The 24,071-nt window shown below is 39.1% G+C and overlaps 1 protein-coding gene across 6 annotated transcripts in view; it reads left to right on the plus strand.

Moving 5' to 3' along the window:
• The window catches only part of GPR160 (G protein-coupled receptor 160), a 70,922-nt gene that overhangs the window by 17,569 nt on the left and 29,282 nt on the right, over nucleotides 1-24,071 (plus strand). For 2 of the 6 annotated variants that reach the window (XR_014314457.1, XR_014314458.1), the window contains 3 exons: nucleotides 19,920-20,107; nucleotides 20,882-20,985; nucleotides 22,201-22,342. Coding sequence is in view for 3 of the 6 variants with exons in the window: in XM_082742140.1 (XP_082598266.1) it covers nucleotides 22,273-23,289 (1,017 nt within the window). In the remaining 3 variants the exon portion in view is untranslated. Of the gene's footprint in view, nucleotides 1-19,919; nucleotides 20,108-20,881; nucleotides 20,986-21,470; nucleotides 21,655-22,200; nucleotides 23,655-24,071 lie in introns of those variants that run through there. The other 4 variants (XM_082742140.1, XR_014314459.1, XM_082742141.1 and 1 more) reach the window with 4 other exon arrangements.

A 24,071-nucleotide genomic window follows, 5' to 3' on the forward strand; every position in this document is an offset into this window, starting at 1 on the left:
GCTTTTTCACATCTCTAAAAATGTTTCCATATGGTACCAGTCCTCCTTCCACCATTTGCTTTAGCTTCAGTGCTAGTATTACAGAAAAGTTTATACCATAAAAGTAAATAGCAATCTTGAATAAGCAGAACCCTTATTGTCTGCCAGACTGTCTACTCTGCCAGCTTGGCAGATACAGTTTGTTTTCTGGGACTCCTTGCTCTATCTTCTTCCTCATCATCTTAGCACAGGTTTGGAAGCACGCAAGTCATTTTCTGTTAATACCTCTAGTATGATGTCTGTTAGCTTTTGAATTTCTTCAAAATTCATATCTTGAAACCCTTCACCTCTACCTTTTTTTCCCCGCCATATCCACTGTTTCTTCCATAACTTCTTTGATTGGCTCTGTGTGTGTTTTTTTTTTAATATTTTATTTATTTATTTGACAGACAGAGATCACAAGTAGGTGGAGAGGCAAGCAGAGAGCGAAGAGGAAGCAGGCTTCCTGCAGAGCAGAGAGCCCCGATGCGGGGCTGGATCTCAGGACTCTGGGATCATGACCTGAGCCGAAGGCAGAGGCCCTAACCCACTGAGCCACCCAGGCGCCCCTGATTGGCGCTGTTTTAAATCCCATGAAGTCATGCACAACACCTGGACACAGTTTTCTCCAGCAGGAGTTTGTTTCAGGTTTGATGGCATTTTCAGTGGTGTAATCCTTCCAGATTTTGATGACATTCTCTCCACCAGCATCCTCTTCCATAGCATTGACATTCCTTTCCATAGAGTACCGTGATCCAGAGGCTGAAAAGGGGACATTGTGTTTGGAGGCAAGTAGGCCACTTTAATGCCTTGGTGTTGAACTCATGGGGTTCTAGGGTTCATATGGGTTCTGTCATGTTATTCAGGGTTTGCAGTATCGCACTAAACATGATGAAGAATACAGAAAAACTGTGAGAAACCACTTTTTACTCCGAAAAGCCTTTTACTGGAGAGGCAAGTGGCTCATGTGGAGATGATTAAGTTGGCATCACATGGCATTTTAAGGGGGTAGTCGAAACACTTGAGCCACCGCAAACAGGAGGTGGCTATGAGATTATTACGGTAGTACAGTATATACTAGTTAGTTTCATGCCGCTACGATTTCACACTGCATCTTCACGCTTGTTTACATTTCTCTTGATTGCAAATGGTGCCATGTATGGCCTGTAAGTGTGTGTATAAGTTTTGATTAAGTTTAACTTTTTATAATTTGTGTGTATTTTATGGTAGTAAATGTTAAAACAGAATAATATAATGTATCTACATATATTTTAAGCATTCGTGGCATACCTTTTTCTTAATTTTTTCGATATTTCTAAGTTACACAGTTTGTGTCTGAGTTTCTTCAACTTGTCATGGATCTCCAAAAAGTTTTCCCATATATTTATTGAAAAAAAATCCACATGTAAATGGGCCCACACAGTTTAAACCTGTAGTTTTAGTGTTAACTGTATATACACCTCACCTATAAATAGTTTTACTTTCCCTTTCTAATCTCTGTGCCCTTTGTTCCCCCCTTGCCTTGCTGAACTGGCTAGGACAAAAAATGTTGGATAGAAGTGATCAGAGCAGATATCCTTGCCTTGTTCCCAGTCTTTCACAGTTAAGTATGATGATAGATGTCCTTTCTCAAGTTGAGGAAATTTTCCACAATTCTTATTTTGCTGAGAGGCTTTTGTTTTGTTTTATTTTGTTTTTTTTTATCATGAATTGGTGTTGAATTTTGTCAGAAGCTTTTTCTGCATCTCAAGATGATCATATGTTTTTCTTTATTCTGTTAATATTCTCTTTTTCATAGGGCACTTTCTCCTCAAATTAAGGAAAAAATATTAGGGAAAAAACTATTACTCAGTTTTAACACTTGAACATCTTAGTATCGTTCATGGAATGTAGGTTCAGGACCATGATTTAGACACTTTGAATCACACAATCTCCATAAAATATAAACTAAAAAGTACCATATATATTTAGGTAGAATTATTTGACTTAAGGGATCTGCCCGCCCCAAAAAATTTGTCTTAATCTCTGAAACTTCCACCATTAGTGTATGCTTTTAAAGAAAAAAAAAATCACTCTGAGGAGATGTGTATCTTATCTTTTTTGAAACCTGAGGGAATAAAGACAAATGAGGCAAGTGTTTATGGTGGTAGAGTAAGCTGATGTGGAACTTTGGTACCCTTGTGGTTGATTAGCTAGGTTGCCCCACACTGTGTGATTTGGAGGTGACTGGCTTGGTTCACTTTCTCAGCAATGACAAACAGAGCCTTCGTTTTAGAAGCCATAAGTAATTGAACCTGAGCAGTCTCACATCTCTGTGGCTGCTAAGTCATCCCAAGAGCTGTGTTCTGTAGCTTGGGACTTCTGGGTAAAGTCTCAGGAATACTGAGTGTATATTTCTGATTGGTACTTCCTGGTCATGGTATGGTCACTCTTCATTTGCTTAAGAGCAAGACCAAAGGTGATGATAATCACTGAGAAGTAAGAAGCGATCTCTAGTTCAGATATGCTTTGACAACAAGACGTGAGCATGTTGGCTAAGCAGTCATCCCGTCTGTATTTGGACATTTCTGGTGGTGGTACAAACAATAGTTCACAAACAAATCCTTCTCTCAAACAACACCCATTCTTATGATCCTTTAACTGTTGCTGTTATGGATAGCTTTCCCGTATTTGTTAATTTCTTTAGGTATATTCCTATTTAGTGATATCTTAAAATTTGCTGGCAAAAAGCAAACAACTACTATAAAGTACAGAACTCCTTTTTCCCTAATTCTGAGCATTGTACTTACATTAATTATCTGTTCCCACCAAATGATGAAGAGGCAAATATATGTGTGGAATTTTGAGTAAACGAGAAGTCACAGTCTCTTTGTGAGGGAGGGATATGTTAAAATATACATCACCAGAATATTAATTTACTATATTTAAGCAAGCATAGAGCATTGGGTTAAAGTTAATGGTAGCTGTATGGAAAACTGAATCATATCAGTATAACCTGATTTGTTCAAGAGCAATTAGAAGGATCTGGAGGAAGCAGAGCACATAGATCTTGATTTTTCTCATACTGTTGATTTAATTATAAGAAATGTAATAATCGACAACCTTGGGAAACCTAGTTTAGCTCAGATGATTAGATGGTTGGAAGATGATACAGAGACATTATAAAGGATATGGTGCTGGTATGGATAGCTTTTATCAGTTAGCCTTTCAGAGGTCAGGCTGGAACCCAGTTTTATTTAATGAGTTTTAATCCATGACTAGTGATGTACTGTGTATATGTATTTATATGCCAACAAGTCAAAATAACCTAGATAAATTGGGTACTTACAAATTGGACAAAGTCAAATGAAAGCTAATTAATTTTATAGGTAAGAAGTTCAAATTGCTGAATGATTGGCTTTGTGCCTGTTCTTGGCAGAAAAAGCCCCTGGGCCGTGCTGAATCATGAGGTAGTTGAGCCATCAATAACTGTAATACAAGTACTTGCAGAATGCCACATTTCATAAATCAGTGCTCTGGTTCAGAATATTTACATGAGGCTGACAGCAGGCAAAAGATACAGTGAAGGTTTACAGTGAATAAAAATTTTGTAATAGAAGTAGGGACATAGGCAGCAAGAGGGGAAAGATGAAAAAGAACCAAGTAGAAGTATATTAAGTAGAATGGGCTAAAGTGCTGTACAAATAGATCAGAAATATAATGGCTCAAATTTACTACAACTTTATTTCTTTCATGTCACAGTCCTGGCGGGGGGTGGTGGACGGGTAATTTCAGATTATTGGGTGGCTCTGCACACTCAGGGACCTGGCTCTACTGCCTTCACCATGTATTCTTTGGAGTTGCTCTGGTTGCCTGCAGGAAGAGGGGGTGGGGTGAGCTCAGCCTGGAAGTAGGTAATGTCACATCTGCTTACCTCCCTTTGGCTAGAAATCAGCTATGTGTCCATACCTAACTGCAAAGGAGTTTCCCTCGCTGGAAATACAGATTAGCTCTGGGCTTCAGAAAGTGAAGGGAACATAAATTTTGAGAGCTGCTAACAGTTTCTGCCATACCTCTGAGAAACTACAGCTAAACTGACAGATTCTCATCAACAATAGAATTTAGAACACAAGAGACTAATATATCAACTTAGAATTCAATATTAGTTAAACTGTCATTTAAGAAAGAAAGGCAGTGAGGTGAAAGATGGCAAAGTAAGAGGATCCTGAGCTCGCCGTGTCCCACAGACACACTGAGGCAACAATTATATCTATGCAACTAACTCTGAAACCCTGAGGATTGGCAGAACAAATCTGCTAGTTGCAGAGGGAAGGCCACATCAAAAAGGGTTGGATGGGTGGAAATGCAGTCTGGAACCAAACTCCCTGCTGTGACTCACTACAAACAGGAGGGACATCATAAGCATGGAAGAGTGAGGGTCAGACCCCACACTGGGTACCCTGGGCACCTGGGCCTGGGGACCCACCCTAAGAAAACAAGACCCTTTAATAGCTGGCTTTGAAAATCAGCCCCGGATTAACTCTGGGAGAACCAATGGGTGACAGAAAACCAAGTCTTTGCCCTGATAGAGCCAAGACCCAGTGGGCGCCTGGGTGGCTCATTCGGTTAAGTGTCTGCCTTCAGCTCAGGTCATGATCCTAGGGTCCTGGGATGGAATCCCGTATCTGGGCTCCTTGGCTCAATAGGGAACCTGCTTTTCCCTCTGTCTGCCACTCCTCTTGCTTGTGCATACTCTCTCTCTCTGACAAATAAATAAATAAAAATCTTTTTAAAAATAAATGAATTTCCCAGAAACACAGCCCAGAAATTGCAGTTTGAAAAGCACCTGTGGTATACACGAAGGAGGTTTATCAATTAATCTTATAACATGTGCTGCAGGGACAGGAATCTGTAGGAGATTTCTCCTGGAGCAAAAGTGATGGTGGGTGCCATATTTATTACCCTGCCTTTGCCTACATAGCCAGATACTTGTAGGAGCCAGTTCTAACACTCTGCATCTACCTTGCTAGCACTGTATGCTCTGGTCCAGAGTTCCCCTGCAGACCCACCCCACACAGCCTACCTGCTTCTGCAGGCACCACACCAAAGAGATTTGTGCCCTAGGGAGACAGAGAAAATAATCCAAGCCTCTTAGGTAGCTGCTTAGGGAGAAAGCTCTGCCCTTCAGTGTGCCTACCACCATGGCAGAGGTTAATTGCAGATACTTAGGCTGAGTGCCAGCCCCACTCACCACTGAGCCCACCAGAGCTGCAGCTGGGCCTCTCAACAGCATGAGCTGTAAACTCTGCTTAGGGCACCCACATTAGGTGAAGCAGGTCATTTTAGCCAGCTGGGGTAAAGGCCCGCCCTATCCACCAGCATGCCCACAGTGATTGTGGCACAACCAATATGGGAGGTTTGATGCAACCCACAAAGGGGATACCCCTGGAGAACTGGTATGGTTGACCAGTGGGGATTATGCCATTGGGAACCATAGGACCTTTTCTACACAAGGCCACTACTTTCAGAAGTAGGAGTCAGCTGACCTACCCTAATACATAGAAACAAATACAGAGAGTTAGACAAAATGAAGAAACAGCGGAATATGTCCCAAATGAAAGAACAAATGAAAAATCACAGAAAAAGAGCTGAATGAAATAGAAGTAAGGAAAATGCCTGACACAGAGTTCAAAGTAATGGTCGTAAAGATACTCACTGGACTTGGGAGAAGAACGAATGAATGGACTCAGTAAGAACTTCAACAAAGAGATAGAAAAAATTAAAAACCAGTTAGAGCTGAAAAATAACAATAACTGATGGGGTGCCTGGGTGGCTCAGTGGGTTAGGCCTCTGCCTTTAGCTCAGGTCATGATCTCAGGGTCCTGGGATTGAGCCCTGCATTGGGCTCTCTGCTCAGCAGGGAGCCTGCTTACCCCTACCCCCCGCCTGCCTCTCTGCCTACTTGTGATCTCTCTCTGTCAAATAAATAAATAAAATTTAAAAAAATACAATAACTGAAATGAAGCATACTTTAAAAGGAGTCAACAGCCAGATTAGAGGGTATGGATCAGCAGTCTGGAAGAAGGGTAATAGAAAACAACCAAGGTGAACAGCCAAAAGAAAAGAGGAAAATAAAATACAAGAATAGGTCAAGGGAACTCTGTGACATCAGCATATATAATAACATTCACATTATAGGGATCCCAGAAAGAGAAGGGAGCAAAGGGACCAAAAGACATATCTGAATAAATATTAGCTGAAAAATCTCTCTAATCTGGGAAAGGAAAAAGACATCTAGGTTCAAGAAGCACAGAAATTCCCAAATAAGATGAACCCAAGAAGGGCCACACCAAAACACATAATAATAAAAATGGCAAAAATTAATGATAAAGATCATTTTTAAAACAGAAGAGAGAATAGTTATATATAGGGAAACCCCATAAGAATGTCTGCTCAGTTTTCAGCAGAAACTCTGTAGGGTAGAAGCGAGTGGATGATATACTCAAAGTGCTGAAAGGAAAATATTACAACCATGGATACTCTTCACCTAGATTGTCATTCAGAATTGAAAAGTAGAGTTTCCCAGACAAACAAAAGTTAAAGGAGTTCATCACCAGTAAACCAGCCTTACAAGAAATGTTAAGCAGCATTCTTTAAGTAGGAAGAAAGGGCCATAAGTGAAAGAAAATTATGAAAGGAAAAAATTTCACAGGTAAAAACCAACATCTAATAAAGGTAGTAGATTCACCACTAATAAAGCCAGGGGAGGTTAAAAGCAATTGTATCTAAAAATTTTAGTCAAAGGATACACAAAAAGATGTAAATAAAATATGACATACATAACATGTGGAGGAGAGTATAGAAGATTAGTGCTTTTAGAATGTGTTCAAATTTAAGTGACCATTAATTTAATATAGACTGCTATACACAGAATGTTAGGGGCACCTGGGTGGCTCAGCCGCTAAGCATCTCCCTTCGGCTGAGGTCACGATCCCAGGGTCCTGGAATTGAACCCCATATTGGACTCCCTGCTCAGCAGGAAGCCTGCTTCTCCCTCTCCCACTCCCCATGCTTGTGTTCCCTCTCTTGCTGTGTCTTTCTCTGTCAAATAAATAAATATAAAAATTTTAAGTGTTATATATGAACACAATGCTAACCATAAATCAAAAACCTGTAATAGATACACAAAAAATAAAGAGAAAGAAGTCCAAACATAATGACTCAGACGTCAAGAAGAATGAAAACCTGCCGTTTTTGACAGCATGGATGGAGCTAAAGGGTATTATGCTAAGTGAAATAAGTCAGACAGAAATACCACATGATTTTGCTTACATGAGGACTGTAAAAAACACAACTCTCAAGCCAAAAATACAGAGAACAAATTGGCTGTTGCTGGATGGGAGATGGGTGGCGCAATGGGAAAAATTGGCAAAGCAAATTCAGAGGGCAAACTTCTAGTTATAAAGTCAGTCCCTCATGGAAATGGAAAGTACAGTATAGGGAATATATTTCATAGTATTGTAACAATATGGTGTGGTAACAAATGAAGACTGGTTATTGTGATAAGGAAGTCCGCAGTCACTATGGAGGAGAATTTGGTCATACTTAACAGAAGCTTACAAGCATTTACCCTTTGACCTAGCAGTTTCACATCTAGTAATTTTTCCAGAGGAAACACCTCTACAAATCATTTTTGCAGAATATGCTTAGGAACTATAAACCAGAAACAAATGGTAAGTGGGTGGTGGGTATGGTTGGAGGGGGATAAGGAAGGAAATGGGACTTTCCTGAGTATTCTTTTATATATGGTTTTGACTTAAACCATGTAAATATTTTTCATATTCAATTACATGAAATGAAAACAAAGCAAATCCTATAATTGAATGTACAAAGAGCAACTAATAAAAACAAGTTGGTTACATAAAGTAAAAAAAAAAGATAGTTTGGTAACTTAAGACAGTGCTCTGTACATGGTAGTGGGATATGTTGTAAGGACAAAAAGAGTGGGAAAGACATGTTGCTCTTTATTTCATTGTTAGTTATTGGCAATGGTCCTGTGTATTAAGTCAGAAGCTATTTAATATGTATTTGAGTCAGGGGCACCTGGGTGGCTCAGTAGGTTAAAGCCTCTGCCTTCGGCTCAGGTCTTGATCCCAGGGTCCGGGGATGGAGCCCTCCGTTGGGCTCTCTGCTCAGCAGGGAGCCTGCTTCTCTGCCTACTTGTGATCTCTGTCAAATAAATAAATAAAAATAAATCTTTTTTTAAAATCTATGTATTAGAGCCAGGATAATAAGTAAATCAACATACTAATGTGATTGGGAACGAGGTTCTAACTTTGGGAGAAGCAAGATAAAAATATGGAATGAGGTGAAGTGAAAGGAAGAATCATGTGATGTTAGCTTTGAATTGGAGGTTATCAGTATAAACTCTTGATAAAAAAAATTAATTTCCAGCCCCATCTACTGAAAGAGCCTAGACAGTGACACCTCAGTGTAACATGTACCTTGAGCTCAGTTGTTGCTTTCTAAATACCATTTTTTCAATAAAAGGTAGGATTCCTTGAAAAAAATGACTCTGGGTCGATAGAAGTTCAAGATGCCATAAAGCAAACAAGCACTTTTAGAGACTGAGACCTGTCAAGAGGATACAGGAGCTAGCTTGAAGGAACTCTGACAAGAGGAATTTGGGAAAAAAAATCAGGCATTCAAAAGAATAATGATGGTGCTGGATTATAACACACTGCATAAAAAATCAAAATATATTTCCTGGACAAGAAAAAAACCTGCCAGTTCATGAAAGCAGAGTAAATCCTGGAATTAGAAAAATCATTGTTTTCCCATTATGGTAATTGATTCAGGCAAGGATGATAAATGGATGATAAACCATGAGATGAAACTATGTTGCAGAACAGCATAGTCTAACAGTCTCAGGGAGAAGGTACCCCTGAGGCAGAGAAGTATGGCACACACCTCAATGGAATGATCTAGCTTCACATGAGCAGTAAGAAGGCAAACTGACATAATGGGATCCAGAATCTAGATAGTATTTCTGTGAAAAATGTTTATGCTGAGGACAGTTACTATAAGAGGCCATCAGCATCCTGACTCAAGACATAAAAAATGAGGTGCCTGTGTGGCTCCATGGGTTAAGCCTCTGCCTCTGGCTCAGGTCATGATTTCAGGGTCCTGGGATAGAGTCCCACATCCGGCTCTCTGCTCGGCAGGGAGCCTGCTTCCTCCTCTCTCTCTCTCTCTGCCTACCTCACTCTACCTGTGATCTCTGCCAAATAAATAAATTTCTCCAAAAAAAAAAAAAGACATAAAAAATGTTGGAGAGCGGTGTGCCCTAAAAATAGGTAAACTACAGACATGTTTTAAAGTAAAATTTCCTTATTTTCACTTTCAGATATAACCTTAATTTTTACCCAAGTAATGAAGGTACATGTTCAAAAGGATTACCTAGTTGGGTCAGCACTTTAAAAAAAAAAAAAAGAAAGAAAGAAAGAAAGAAAAAGTCCCCTTTTCCTGCCTGCTCCTCACAGGCAACTTCAGTTCCTTTTGCTGACCGTACTGACCTTCACACCTCTGGTGACTTCCTCACTACACACTCAGCGTTTCTCACTTAGAGCATTAGCTGTTTACTTCTCAAAGGGAAGGTGATCACCCAGGCCTCTCCGTCTTGCTGGGAAGCCCCACTACCACCATCGCTATATCTGTGCACTCTTCGAGGCCCCGTGCTATCGGTATCACCAAGCATGTTTAGAACAGTATCCAGTGTTCACGTAAGCAGGACTCTGCAGAAACCATCCATAGCTAGCCAGTGTTGTGTGTCTATTACAGTTGCATTTCCTTTCCTGAACATTTTTGTTTTCCTTCTGTCTTTTTTATTTCTTTATATTTATCACTAATTCAACCATAAACTCTTCCCTATTCTGTAAATCTCTTCAGGTACACTCAAAGGAATTTGGAAGGTCCATCTTCTAGAAATTTCTCCCACAGCCATATGCCCTGCTAATTTAGATGGTGTGATATACACAAAAATGTATAGCTCACTGGACTTCAAGGTGAACACCCTTGTAATTGCCACTCAGATAAAGAACTAGGCCTCTGCCCCATACAGCCCTTCTGTGTGATGTCTCCATCCCCAGCTCCTCTCCCCCAAGTAGCATGGCTCATAGAATAGTCACTTTCTTGTATTTCTGAAAGATCATTTTATCACCCAAATGTGTATCCCTGCAGACTTCAGTCTTACTCTTTTAAAAAAATTGTGTTGTTTTTTTTTTAATAGTCATCCTAACATGGGGTTCGAACTCATAACCCTGAGATAAAACCTAAACTGACATTAAGAGTTGGACACTCAAACAACTGAGCTATACAGGTGCCTCTGAGATGGCTTAAGTCTCTTTTTTGCTCCGCAGATTACTTCTCCATTCCCCATTCCCCTGTTCTTCTGTTGAAGAACTGAACCATTTGACCTTCAGAATTTTCCACAGTGTGACTTTTGCTGATTACATGTTCATAGTACCACCCATTAGGTCCCTCTGTCCTCTCTTTCTTTCCTTTTTTAAAAACAGCTTTATTGAGGCCCCTGGGTTGCTCAGTCATAAAGCATCTGCCTTTTGCTCAAGTCATGATCCCAGGGTGCTGAGATCAAGCCCCGTGTTGCCTGCTTCTCCCTCTCCCACTCCCCTTGCTTGTGTTCCCTCTTTCGCTGTATCTTTTCTCTGTCAAATAAATAAATAAAATCTTTTATAAAAATCAGCTTTATTGAAGTATAACTAATATACAATAACACATCCTTACTTGTACTCGTTTGATACTTTCTGCCATGGTCTGCACCCATGAGAAGAAAATAAATACTGCTATCGGCCCCCCAAAAGTTCCTTATGCCCCTTTGTAATTTCTCCCTGTTGCCCCTCCCTGTTTCCTTTGCAACCGAGGATCTGCTTTCCTTATTATAGGCAAGTTTGCATTTTCTAAGATTTTATATAAATGGAATCATGCAATGTGCATTCTTTTTCTTTTGCCCTGGCCTCTTTCGTTCAGCATAATGATTTTGAGATTATCCCTGTTGCAAATTTTGGTACTTTCTTCCTTTTTTATTGCTGAGTGATATTCCATTGTGTGGATAGACTGCTGTTCGTCTATTCAGTCATTGATAGAAATTTGGACTGCTTTCAGTTTGTGTCCTCTGTACTTCTTTCAGATTGGCAGCTGATCTGGAGATTTTGACCAGACTCAGCATCAGTCTATAGGAGACACAGAATGTCTGGGTTCTCTCCTGTTGTGAGATGATAGCAATAGTTGCTTAAGGTTTACACCTGTTAATTCATGGGTGGGAGCCTGGGGAGGAAGGGCTGGTTGCAGAATGATGGAATTCTAAGTCTGCAGTTTATTTCTCATTTTAATTTATTTCTCATTTCTCATTTTTAAGTTGGAACACTCTTTAAAGCGCTACTTTTTGGAAGAGGGTGGTGGGGTATGGACATTGGGGAGGGTATGCGCTATGGTGAGTGCTGCGAAGTGTGTAAACCTGGCAATTTACAGACCTGTACCCCTTGGGCTAAAAATACACTATATGTTTATAAAAAATTTTTAAATTTTTAAGTTAAAAAATAATAAATAAGTAAATAAAGCGCTACTTTGCCTCATCTGCTACTTGGTTGTCCAGTGGTACATCTCCTATGGGGTAGGGTAAATGCTTTATTCTTTCCCTTAATTTACCTGTTTTTAAGATATCCACCCCAGCTCTCATTTCTTTGAATGAAACCTGTTGTTTTTATTTTTCTGTTGGAAAAACTGGTTATCTCTTTGTTGCCTTTGTTTTGAAATTTCCAAGGATGTCTGTTTTCTTCCATCAAGGTGGGCACTGATGGACTCTAAGTCTTGAAAAACCAGTCCTAGAAAATGCTGGAGTCTTTTCTTTTATTTCTTCCCCTCCTGTTGGTTCTTTTTCTGTGACACCCATTATTGAGATTTTGCACCTGCTGGGTTGGTTCTCTCATGTTGCTCTTTATCTTTTTCTAAATTTGGGGGGGAATTTCCTGAATTTTCTAACTTTTATGTTCAGCTTATCATTTCTGCCATGATCATATTTTTACTTTCCAAGAGTACTTTCTCGTTTTCTGTTGTTATTTTAAAGAGTCTCTCTTCTTGTTTCATGGATGTAGTATTTCCTTCCTGAAAACAGTGAGTTTCTAAATCAGGTTTTCTCCTAATGTTGAATGCATCTCTTTCCTCCAAGTTGTCTATTTCTTGTGGGTTTGACTTTTCATAGTAGAGATTTTCTTTGAATGTCTGATGATCTTTGGATATGTAGTTCATATTGATCAATAGGGCATTATCTAGGCTATTTCCTTAGGGAAGACTCAAGGTCAGTACCGTCAGATATTTTTGTGATAATGGTATTCAAAAATCCAAGTGGGGAAAAGAAGACTGGAGAGGTCTCAACTTTTAATATGTGTGTTTTTCCTTGATCTCCCTCTTTTTCAGCATGGTATCCCTCCATTTTCAAGTCTTTCCAGAGTTCAGCCGGAGACCACCTAAATTTTACTCTTGCTGGAGGAGAAAACCTCTTATTCCATGGAGAGGCAGTCATCTGTTGCACTGAGACAGGGAACGGATCTGGGATCTAATTGTTTGTCATTTGCATCCAATCCTGTTTTTAGCCCCACCTTTGCGTCCCTTTCCAAACTGACCTGAGCCAGCAATTCCTGAGCATTTTGCAGGCTCTGAGGTAGAAATTAGGTTGCACTGGGCCTGCTCACCTGCTAGCTTTCTTCAGTCTGATATCAGTATGTGTGGTTCATTTGGGGATTTTATTAAAAATGCAGATTGAGAGATGCCTGATGGTTAAACTTCTGTCTTTGGCTCAGGTCATGAGTCCAGGGTCCTAGGAATGAGCCCCACATTGGGCTCCCAGCTTGGCCAGGAGTCTGTTTCTCCCTCTCCCTCCACTACTCCCTCTCCCTCCGCCTCTCCCCCTGCTTGTGCTGTCTCTCAAATGAATGAATAAAATCTTTTTAAAAATAAATAAATGAAGATGCAGATTGATTCAGTAGGTCCAAGTTGGAGCCTGAAATTTTGTATTTATAACAAGTTCCTAGGTGATGCTGATGCCCCTGCCTCTCAGACCACACTGCATGTGGCAGGATGCTGTCATTCAACACTTGGCCATTCATTTTCCAGCCTCTGGACTGTTTTTGTGTTTTTTTTCCCCTGGTGTCTGCTATAAATTCTTTCATCGTTGGATGTTTTTGTCTTTAAAAAATTGATGAGAAATTTCAGACATACCTACAAAGAAACAGAATAACTATTAATTAACCTGTGGTCAGTCTTGCCTCATCTATACTCCCATCAACTCCCTCCCCGGCCAGACACATATTCTGTTATTTCGAAGCAAATTCCAGAGAATATTGCTCATCTGTAAATAATTCAGTATGTAGTTTTACAGGTTTTGAATTACCATAGAAGTTGTTTAGGGCTGCCACCTTCTTGGCATGTCCTTGCGTGATCTTTCCTCTCTGTGCACCCAGCCCCAGGGTCTCTTGTGTGCATCCAAATCTCCTTCTTATAAGGATACCAGTAAGATTGGATTAGGTAACCCCCCACAGGTGGCTTCATTTCATTTTAATTATCTCTTTAAAGGCCTTATATTCAAATACAGTCACATTCTGAGATACTAGAGATTAGGGCTTCAACATAAGAATTTGGGGGACCACAGTTCAGCTATCGCAAAATACCATTATGATGCTAAAAATTAATAACTCATTAATACCCTCAAATTTCTAGGCAGTATTCTAATTTCCAGTTGTCTTATAAATGTAATTCTTTTTTAAAGATTTTATTTATTTATTAGAGCAAGACAGCGGACACAAGCAGGAGAAGCAGCAGGGAGAGGGAGAAGCAGGCTCACCGCTGAGCAGAGAGCTGGATGTGGGACTCCATCCCAGGACCCTGGGATCATGACCTGAGCCCAAGGCAGACACTCAACCAACTGAGCCACCCTGGTACCCCATAAATGTACTTGTTTTGTTGAATTCAGATAAGTCTTACACATTGCACTTAGTTGATGTATTTGAAATCTCATTTAATCATTTGTTATTGATACAGTTTATTGAACATACAAGTTGTTTGTCCCAGAGAGTTGACCTCCATCTGGATTTTGCTTACTGTGTCTCCTGGGGCTATGTAACTTGTTCTTTTGTCCTCTGTTTTTTTGTAAGTAAGTAGTTGAATCTGCAGGCTTGGTCAGGTTCTATTCTCAGTAAGTCTACTTTCTAGATGGTGGTACATCCTTCCTTCTCGGATGTTAGTAGCTACTGATGATCATTGGCTACCTCCATTAATACATCAGGAGTTACAGAATGGTGATTTTCAAATTTTATTATTCCTTATTCATTTATTAGCGTGCTTCTATAAAAGTAAACATCCCCTCACTATTCTGTCACCTAGTGGTACAGTTAGTTTAAAAATAAAAAAGAAGGGGGCACCTGGATGGCTCAGTGGGTTAAAACCTCTGCCTTTGGCTCAGGTCATGATCTCAGGGTCCTTGGATTGAGCCCCCGAATCGGGCTCTCTGCACAGCGGGGAGCCTGCTTCTTGCCCACCCCCCCACCTGCCTCTCTGCCTACTTGTGATCTCTCTCTCTGTCAAATAAATCTTAAAAAAAAAAAAAAAAAAAAAAGAAAAGAACAGGCAGGAAAAAATACCTGTTAAAAATACCAGTTTAAAACATAGTGACTTGTTTCCCTCGTGTCCTCACGTGACAAATTAGGTTTGTTTATTTGTTTTAGAATCTGGTATAGACTCAATTTACTGTTAGTTTTGTGGCATTATGAGAGCAAGTAGAGGTAATTGCATTTGTTCAAACTGCCATCTTTCATTGGAAGTCATGTCATAATTTATATACCCAATTTCTTATTGTTGGATATTTAAATGAATTCTGGGCTTTCACTTGTATATCCAGTACTGTGAGATGACCATCCTTAAAAATAAATCCACTCATTTTCAGGGTACAGTTTGAATTTTGAAAAACATATTCTTTTGTTGAACCACCACCTCAATCCAAATATAGAACATTTGCATCTCTACAGAAAGTTCCCTGGTGCCCCTTTGCCCCAGCCTGGCCCCACATTTCCACAGACAGTCTGCCTGGCTCATGGATTTCTTTTGCTATTCTGGAATTCCATGGAATCTTGCCGTCTGTACTCTTTTGTGTCAGGTTCTTTTCATTCAGTGCATTTCTGAGATCTATGCCTGTGCAGCATATATCCTTTTTATTCATTCCTTCTTATTGCTGAGAAGTACATTATATGGGTACACTACAATTTGTTTATTCATCCTCCTATTGGTGGACATATGAAACATTTCCAGATTGAACCCATGGTGAACAAAGCTGCTAGACACATTGGTGTGCACATTCTCTGGACATCTGTTTTCATTTCTCTTGGGTAAATAGCTAGGAGTGGGATTACTGGATGAAATGGTAATTGATGTTTAACATTGTCAGAAAGCTCCAGAGTGCTTGAGCAGTGTTTGAGCGGTCTGGTCATTCTGCTTCCTGGCCACACACATCCGGGCAGTCTTCTCAATGTTGCTGTTGTAGTGGTGTGTGGAAGCAGCGCATTGTGGTTTGCGTTTGCATTTGTGTCTGCTCAGTGTGTCTGTTTAAATCTTTGGCCCATTTTGCTAATGGACTAATTATCTTACTGAGTTTAAGAGTCCTTTCACATTCTGGATTCAAGTCATTGGTCTCATATTTATTGTATTTTCTCCCAGTCTGTAGCTTTCCTTTTCTTCTTCTCATAACTGTGCTTTTAAAGAGAAGTATTTCTTTTTTAACAAGCCCGCCTTTTCAATGTATGTGTGGATGTCCTAAGAAAAGCTTTGCCTACTTGAGTGGATTGGCTAGGATTCCCCCAAAATCCACATCCACCTGGAATGCGGCCGTTTTTGGAAATGTTTTTTTTTGCAGATATAATTAAGGGGAGGTCATGTAGGATTAAATTAAGGTGGACCTTAAATCCAGTAGTGTCCTTACAGAAAGAGGAGAGGACACAGAGAGACACCGTAGAAGGCCCTGGAAAGACAGAGACAGGCAGAGGTGGGTGGTGTCCCGGAGGCCACGGAGTGCCAGCAGCCAGCAGAAGCTGCGAGAGGTGGGTAAGGATTCTCCTCCAGGGCTTCAGAGTGTGTCTTGGTTGACACTTTGGTCTTCTGGCTGCTAGAACTGTGAGAATAAATTCCTGTTGTTTTGAGCCACCCGGTGGTTAATTTGTTATGGCAAGCTGAGGAATTGAATACATCTGCCCAGGGCCACAAAGATTTTCTTTTTTCTTCCAGATATCTTGATTTCATTTCTACATTTTTAAGGTTTGTTTTTTTTTTTTTTAATTTTTAAGTGTTTTAAAGTTTTTATTTAAATTCCAGCTCGTTACTGCGGTATAGTAATAGTTTCGGGTGTGCAGTACAGTGATTCAGCACTTCCAACAACATCCACTGCTCATCACAAGTGCACGCCCTAATCCCCGTCACCTGTTTCACCCATCCCCCTGCCCCCCCCCACATTTAGTCTTATCAGTTTTGAGTTTATTTTGGGTGTGATGCGATGTAATCTTTCCCATGTGGATATCCACTCTCCAGCATCATTTTTAGAGGAGGCTGTTCTTTCCCCCACTGAATTATCTTCCTTTTAAAAATCAAGTGACCATAAATATGTGGATTTATTTCTGAATCCTCTTCTGTTATTACACTAATTTATAGGACTATCTTATGTACCCTTATAACCAAGTCTTAAAATCAGGTAGTAGAAGTCCTCCAGCTCTGTTGTTCTTAAAAAACTGGCTCTACTCAGTCCTCTGCATTTCCATATAAGTTGTAGAATCAGCTTGCCACTTTCAACAAAAAGATATACTGAGTCTTCCAACCTATGGTATAGATCTTCATTGATTTAGATCTTCAATTTCTTTCTGTATTGTTTAAATTTTTAAATATTGTTTAATTTTCAGAATACTGGGCTTGCGTGAGTTTTGTCAAATTTATCCCAAAATGTTTCCTATTTTTAATGCTAATAAAATGTTCTAATTTCATTTTTCAGTTGTTTATCACTAGTGTCTAGAAATATGATTTTTTAAAAACCTGCAACCTGGCTGCCTGGGTGGCTCAGTTGGTTAAGCGCTGCTTTCAGCTCAGGTCATGATCCCAGGGTGCTGGGATTGAGTCCCACATTGGGCTCCCAGCTCTGCAGAGAGCCTGCTTCTCCCTCTCCCTGTCACTGTGCCTACTTGTGCTATCTCTCTGTCAAATAAATAAATAAAATCTTAAAAAAAAAAAAAACAAGAACCTGCAGCCTTGCTAAATTTACTTGTTACTTTTAGTAGCTTTATTATAGACTCTTTAGATTTTCTAAGTACATGATCCATGATTACAGTTTTACTTCTTTCTTTCAAATCTTCCTGCCCTTTATTTCCTCTTAAGGCCTTATTGCACTAGATAGGGTTTCCAAAAAACTGTTGAGTGTAGGGTGGATCTTGTGGGGGGGGAAATGGCCACTCTTTCATCACTAAGCATGAGGTTAGGTGTAGGTTTTAGGTTTTTCGTAGCTGCTTTTTATCTGGTTGGCAAGTTCCTCCTTACTGTTTGTTTGTGGAAGTTTTAATCATGTTGGATTTTGTCAAATGATTTACCTGTGTCGATTCAGATGATCATTACAGCTTTTCTCTTTAGTTTTCTTAAAATGTTTTTGCTTTTAGTATCAGGGTGATTCTGATCTTGTAAAAGAAGTTAGGAGGTATTTCTGTCTTCTGTTTCTTCCTTAAATGTTTAGTAGAGTTCATCTAGAGTGAGCCTAGAACCTTTGCAGGAAGGTTTGTGGGAACCTAGAACTTTTGTGGAAAGGTTTTTAAATCCCAAATCACTTTCTTTATAGAGATCGTTAGGGATATTTTTTAATGCGATTTGGTCCTTTCAGAAATTTGTGTTCCGGGGCACCTGGGTGGCTCAGTGAGTTAAAGCCTCTGCCTTCAGCTCAGGTCATGATCCCAGGGCCCTTGGATCAAGTCCCTAATCGGGCTCTCTGGTCAGCGGGAATCCCGCTTCCTCCTCTCTCTCTCTGCCTGTCTCTCCACCTACTTGAGATCTCTGTCAAATAAATAAAATCTTTAAAAAAAAAAAAAAAAAGGAATTTCTGCTCCATGACAGTTATTAAAATTATTCATAGCAGTCCTTATTATCCTTTCAGTGTTTGTATGATGTGTAGTGAGGTCCTCTCTTTCCTAGTTTTAGTAGGTTCTTGCTTTGTTTGGCTGAAGTTTTATCAATTCATTGTTGTTGATGTTGTTGTTGTTGTTCCAAAGAACTAACTTTTGGTTCACTGGTTGTTCTGTTTGTTTTATAAACCTCTAAGAGAGCCTTCCTTTAGTTTACTTTGGGTTTAATTCATTCTTTTTTTAAGGTGGACACTTAGGGTCAGTAACTTGAGACCTTCTTTTCCAATACAGACAAATATAAAGAAAATCACAACAAAACAATGCAAAACCAGTTCATGTATTGGGAATTAAAACTGAATTTTTATTTTACCAATTTTCTGACATTTGCACTGTTGCTTTTCAAAGTTGTTTTCTACTATAGCTTTTTAAAATTGATAATAATACATGCTGTTAAAAATTTCAAGTTCTGTGGAAATGTGAGGATAGGCAGTAAGAAATAATCACAAAATCCTTGCAGCTTAATATGACAGATTTTTCTCACTTACACTGTACATCCACTGTGAGTCATCAAGGCTTTGCTCCACACAGTCACTCAAGGACCCAGGTTAAAGCCTCCACCATCTCGAGCTGTACCACCTGGAACACATGGCCACTCTATTAGCTGTGGCAGGAGAAGAGAACACTGAAGAGGCTTCTCCTCTGCAATTAAATGCTTGAGCCTCATAACCCTTTGGCTGGAAATACCCACATCATGGGCCCACCTAATTTTAAGGGTCAAGAAACTGAAATCTCCCTGTGGGCCTAGAAGCAGAGAAGTAGGTAGGATTGAGCACTGTAATTCTATACTCCAGGAAAATGAGAGCATCTGTCATTCTACTCTGAGATAATCCTTACTTCCTGTCTTCCTTCCTGGCCTAGATGACCTTCCTTCCTCATGACCAGCTTTATTTTTGGGGTTGGTGGGAATTACTGCTGTAATCTGACTAATCATTGATTCATATTTTATTGTGTTCTACCTTTGAAACTCTTACGTGATTTTTACCAGTATATGAATGAGACTTGGAAAAGAGCAAATCAAGAATTCTTTGCTAGCTTCCTTAACAACATGGAAATTTCAAGTTTCTTTGTAAAACCTTGCTTTAGAGTATCTCTGAAAGACAGGCAAGTAAGTGGCAACCATGGTTACTTGGTTACAGAGTCCCTGCTGAGCTCAACATGGGGCCACAGGGCTCACTCAATCCCAGGAACCTGAGATCATGCCCTAACCAAACTGGATAGTGAGGAGTTTGGGGGTAAAGGGTGTTGAAAGAGCAGGCAGGATGAATTTTCACAGCATATAATTCTATAACTTGACTTTTATACCATGTAAATTGTTTTACCTATTTTAAAAAACAAGTTAAATAAAAACCAGTTTCCTATATTTTCTTAACTTTCTATATTGAATTTCATTATACTATAAATGAATGAAAACATGTTTCTTTAAGTTATCAGAGTTGAGGGACATTTTGTTTTTTTAACTGAACTTTGACATATCAAGCAAGGACCGTATTTTGAAAAGTTTATGTATACTTACCTTTTGAAGGAATAAAATTACATTATCCACATAGATTAGTCCTTCGGGTGTCAGTAATCAACACAGTTACTTTTATTTTGAATGTCACCTTTTCAGAATTTTTTCACATATATAAATTGGGTCCCTTTCTTCATTTCCAGTTGTGAGTCAAGCCATAATGTCCCTTACTGAAGAATAAGAGCTTTGAATTCAGACCTGAGCTTGAACTTCAGCTCCAACATTTATCAGTCATCCGCCCTCAGGAAATGTGCTTTACCCCTGCATCTGTTTCCTCATGGGGAAAAATATTTACCTTTTGGGGATTGTTGTAAAGGTGATTAGATAAAAGGTATGTAAACCCCTGAACAAGGCTCAGTACGTGATTTCTACTGTAGGTTTTCTCCATTCATTGGGATCAGCGAATCTAGTTGCAGTACTAATTCTATTTTCTGTACAAGAGTAGACCAGAATGTTAATTAACTCTGCTCCTCTTTAAATACTTGCGTTTAATGCAAACGGTTCTGTCAGACTTCTGAGACGATATAACACAACTCTTTGATTATAATAGTATGTATTTTTATTCTCGAGCTCTCATCATGTAACACAGGACTTTGCAAAAGCTGCATGATGTGTGATACCACAGCTGGTACAGAGGAGACATTCAGCTGCCTGCTATTGAGCTGAACACCAAAGCAGCTTGTGAAATGTGAAAAATGCCCCCTGCTCACTAAATTTTTCCTTTTGGGAAAATACAATAATTTTTCATTTAAAAAAAATGTTACTTATGTTACATGGCACTAGTGTCAAAAGGTCCTGAAACCAAATAGTTTGAGAACCACTAGTTTAGACTCTGAAGCCTAAGGGCAGAAACTGCAATGCCAGCAAGACTTGTTTAAATAGATGCCATGTGATATGTACCCATGTCTCGGGGTCTTTGGGGGCTTCCACCTAAATGTATCCCATCTTCTTATCCCTGGAAAAAAAGAATATAAGCAGTTAATTACTGGCTTTAATCCCTCAGAAAGTTAGTTTTTCTAAGCAGAGTTGGAGCCAGTTAGTTATACTGAATCCCACAGTGGCTGCTCTTAATGGTGGTTGTTTATGTTTTCTCTCTTTCACGCAGAGCTTAGTCACATGGCATCTGGAATGCCACGTACCAAAATCAAGATCCCTAAAGGATGTAAAACTGAGATTATCAGCCAAGAAGGACCTACTGGAGAAAGCAGAGTAAGTAAAGCATTGTGTGTTGTCAAGAATTGTCTGTTTTAAAGATTTTATTTATTTGACAGAGAGAGACAGATTACAAGTGGGGGGGGGGCGCCAGAGGGCGAGGGGGGGGGCCTCCCGCACGGGAAGCCTGGGCTCAACTCTGAATACAATGAGGAATAGTGGGAACAAGGAGCCAAGGAACAAGGTGGAGGTTAGTGGGTGGAATATTACCATCTGCTTTCTATCTTCGAGTTTCAGAATGATGATCCCGCAGCAAAACGCTATCCTAAATTTCACTGACAAAAAGAAAGCTGGGTGGGTCTAGAGTCCGAGTGAAACTGGGTTAACAGCTATCGGTAATTATTAACTGAGTATTCCTCTCAGGCTGCTATTTTATCCTGCATTTTGGTTCCGGTAGATAAAAGTACTTTTCTATCTCTACAAGTTATTAAAACCCATACTTTTATAGAAGTAGTAATTTATATGTAACATTTTGTTTATAGAGCAGAGAGTTCTGGACCATTTGGATCTTAAAAAATGACCGAAGTGTACACATTAATTCTTTCTGATCATATTCTGTATTATGAGAAATATAAATTCCTATTAATGGACCCTTGAACAACACAGGTTTGAAATGCAAAGTTCCCCTTAATGCCGATTTTTTCCAATAAATACGGTACAGTGCTATACATGTATTTTCCTTATGGTTTTCCTAATATTTTCTTTTATCTAGCTTACTTTACTGTAAGAATACATCATATAACACATGTAGAAAATATGTGTTAACTGACTTACTGGTAAGGCTTCCAGTCAACAGTAGGCTATTAGTGAAGTTTTGTGGGAGTTAAGTTATATACAGATTCTTTACTATACAGGGCCTTTATCAGTACCTCTTACTGCTTCCTTGTTCAAGGATCAACTGTAATTATTTGAGAAATGATTGGATTAAATTAGTTCTTTGAGAATAAAGTTTTTGTGTTTGTTTTTTTTTAAGACTTTTTAAAGATTTATTTGACAGAGAGAGAGACCAGGCACAAGCAAGGGGAGGGGCAGAGGGAGAAGCAGGCTCCCCACTGAGCAAGGAGCCTGATGTGGGACTCAATCCAGGACCCTGGGATCATGACCTGAGCCTAAGGCAGCCGTTTAACAGACTAAGCCAGCCATGTGCCCTGAGAATAAAGCTTTAGTAAAATTAGACATGGCATCAGGTTTTCTTGTGATTTTTCCTTACAGGGATGGAAGCTAAAATGAAGCAGTGTTTTATCGTATGTACTTCAGCAGATCTTCTGCAGTTCAGCTAAAACCATGACTGCTCTTTCTTCAGAGAACTGCTCTTTTCAATACCAGTTACATCAAGCAAATCAGCCTCTAGATGGTAACTGTCTGCTATTCTTGATTATACTTGGGAAAATATTACTGAATATCCTCACACTAGGAATGAGAAGAAAAATCAGCTATCAAAATTTTATGGAATATTTTTGCATTTCACTAGCATTCATCGATCTTTTACTTTTAGTAAATATTTCCATTATATTCTATTTCAGGGATTTTGTAGTTTTAGGCATTAGGTTTACTAAATACCACATTTGCCTATTTACTCAAATTATTTCTTTCACTTACGGCTTTCTGCATTATCCAGTTTTCCTGATAGCTTGTATAGATTATTACCTGAATTTCTCTAAAACCACAAAGCTTGCATTTAAGTGTCAAAAACTATTTTATTTCTTTATAGTAATTTTAATTTGGATTTCAGTCCTTGCTTATGTTTTGGGAGATCCAGCTATCTACCAAAGCCTGAAGGCACAGAATGTTTATTCTTACCAGTGTCCTTTCTACATTAGCATTCAGAGTTACTGGCTGTCATTTTCCATGGTGGTGATTTTGTTTATGGCTTTTCTAACCTCTTGGTCAGAAGTTATTGCCTTGGTACAGGCTGTTAGGATGACTTCCTATATGAATGAGACTATCCTATATTTCCCCTTTCCATCCCATTGTGGTTATACTCTGAGCTCTAAAAAAACGCTCTTACCCAAGTTCATTATCTGTTTTCTCGGTACCTGGTTACCATTTGTACTACTTCAAGTAATTATTCTTTTACTTAAAGTACAGATTCCAGCATATATTGAGATGAACATTCCATGGTTGTACTTCATCAATAGTTTTCTGATCGCTACAATTTATTGGTTTAATTGTCACAAGCTTAATTTAAGAGACATTGCATTACCTGTGGATCCATTCATCAACTGGAAATGCTGCTTCATTCCACTTACAATTCATAATCTTGAGCAAATTGAAAAGCCTATATCAATAATAATTTGTTAATGTTGTCATGTTAAAACTAATTAAAACTGACAACTACAGTAATAATCATAATTTTACAAACGGGAAAGGACAAAGACTGAACTGAATTCTGAAGCTCTACTCCCCAGGCCCACCTTACATACCTTTTCAGAATGTGTCTTTGGGGCTATGGTAGCAAAACCAAATTCCAAGAGAATTTTGTTATACTGGTTCAGAAACACTGCATGTTACCAATATTAATTTAACACAAAAGTGAAAATAGTTAATACTTGGCCATACTGATTTCATGTTACCCAAAAAACTACCGGATGCAAACATGTTATGTAAATCTGAGATTTTCTGCCAATATTATACAAGTGTAAATAAACATTTTTATTGAATTCAAAGCAAGAAAATCAAGATCGTTTTGTTAAAATTATTTGGTGTAAATATTCTTTTAACATAAAGGGAAGATCAACTCAATTTAAATTTAGGTAATTTTCAAAAATATATCTCTGTTTTTAATACAGATAATCCTGGAAAAAAGTTTTTAGTTGCTCACCTTACAGAACTGGGAGTAGTGACTAAGTCTCTTTCCATGACATACCAGATTCATTTTCACTTATAACTTGTATGTCACATACTTGCATGTCAAATTGTAATCACATGGGCAATGTGTCCCACTGAAAAGTAAATGAGGATTTCTTATCCTCAGCACTGCTCACATTTTGGGTTGGGCAGTTCTGTGTTGTGGGAGACTGCTCCGTGCACTGGAGGGCGTTCAGCATGTGCCTTCCCTCTGCCCAAGACATACCAACAAAAAC

The sequence above is a fragment of the Mustela nivalis genome (genome assembly GCF_964662115.1).
Source record: "Mustela nivalis genome assembly, chromosome: 1".
NCBI classification, from domain to species: Eukaryota; Metazoa; Chordata; class Mammalia; order Carnivora; family Mustelidae; genus Mustela; species Mustela nivalis.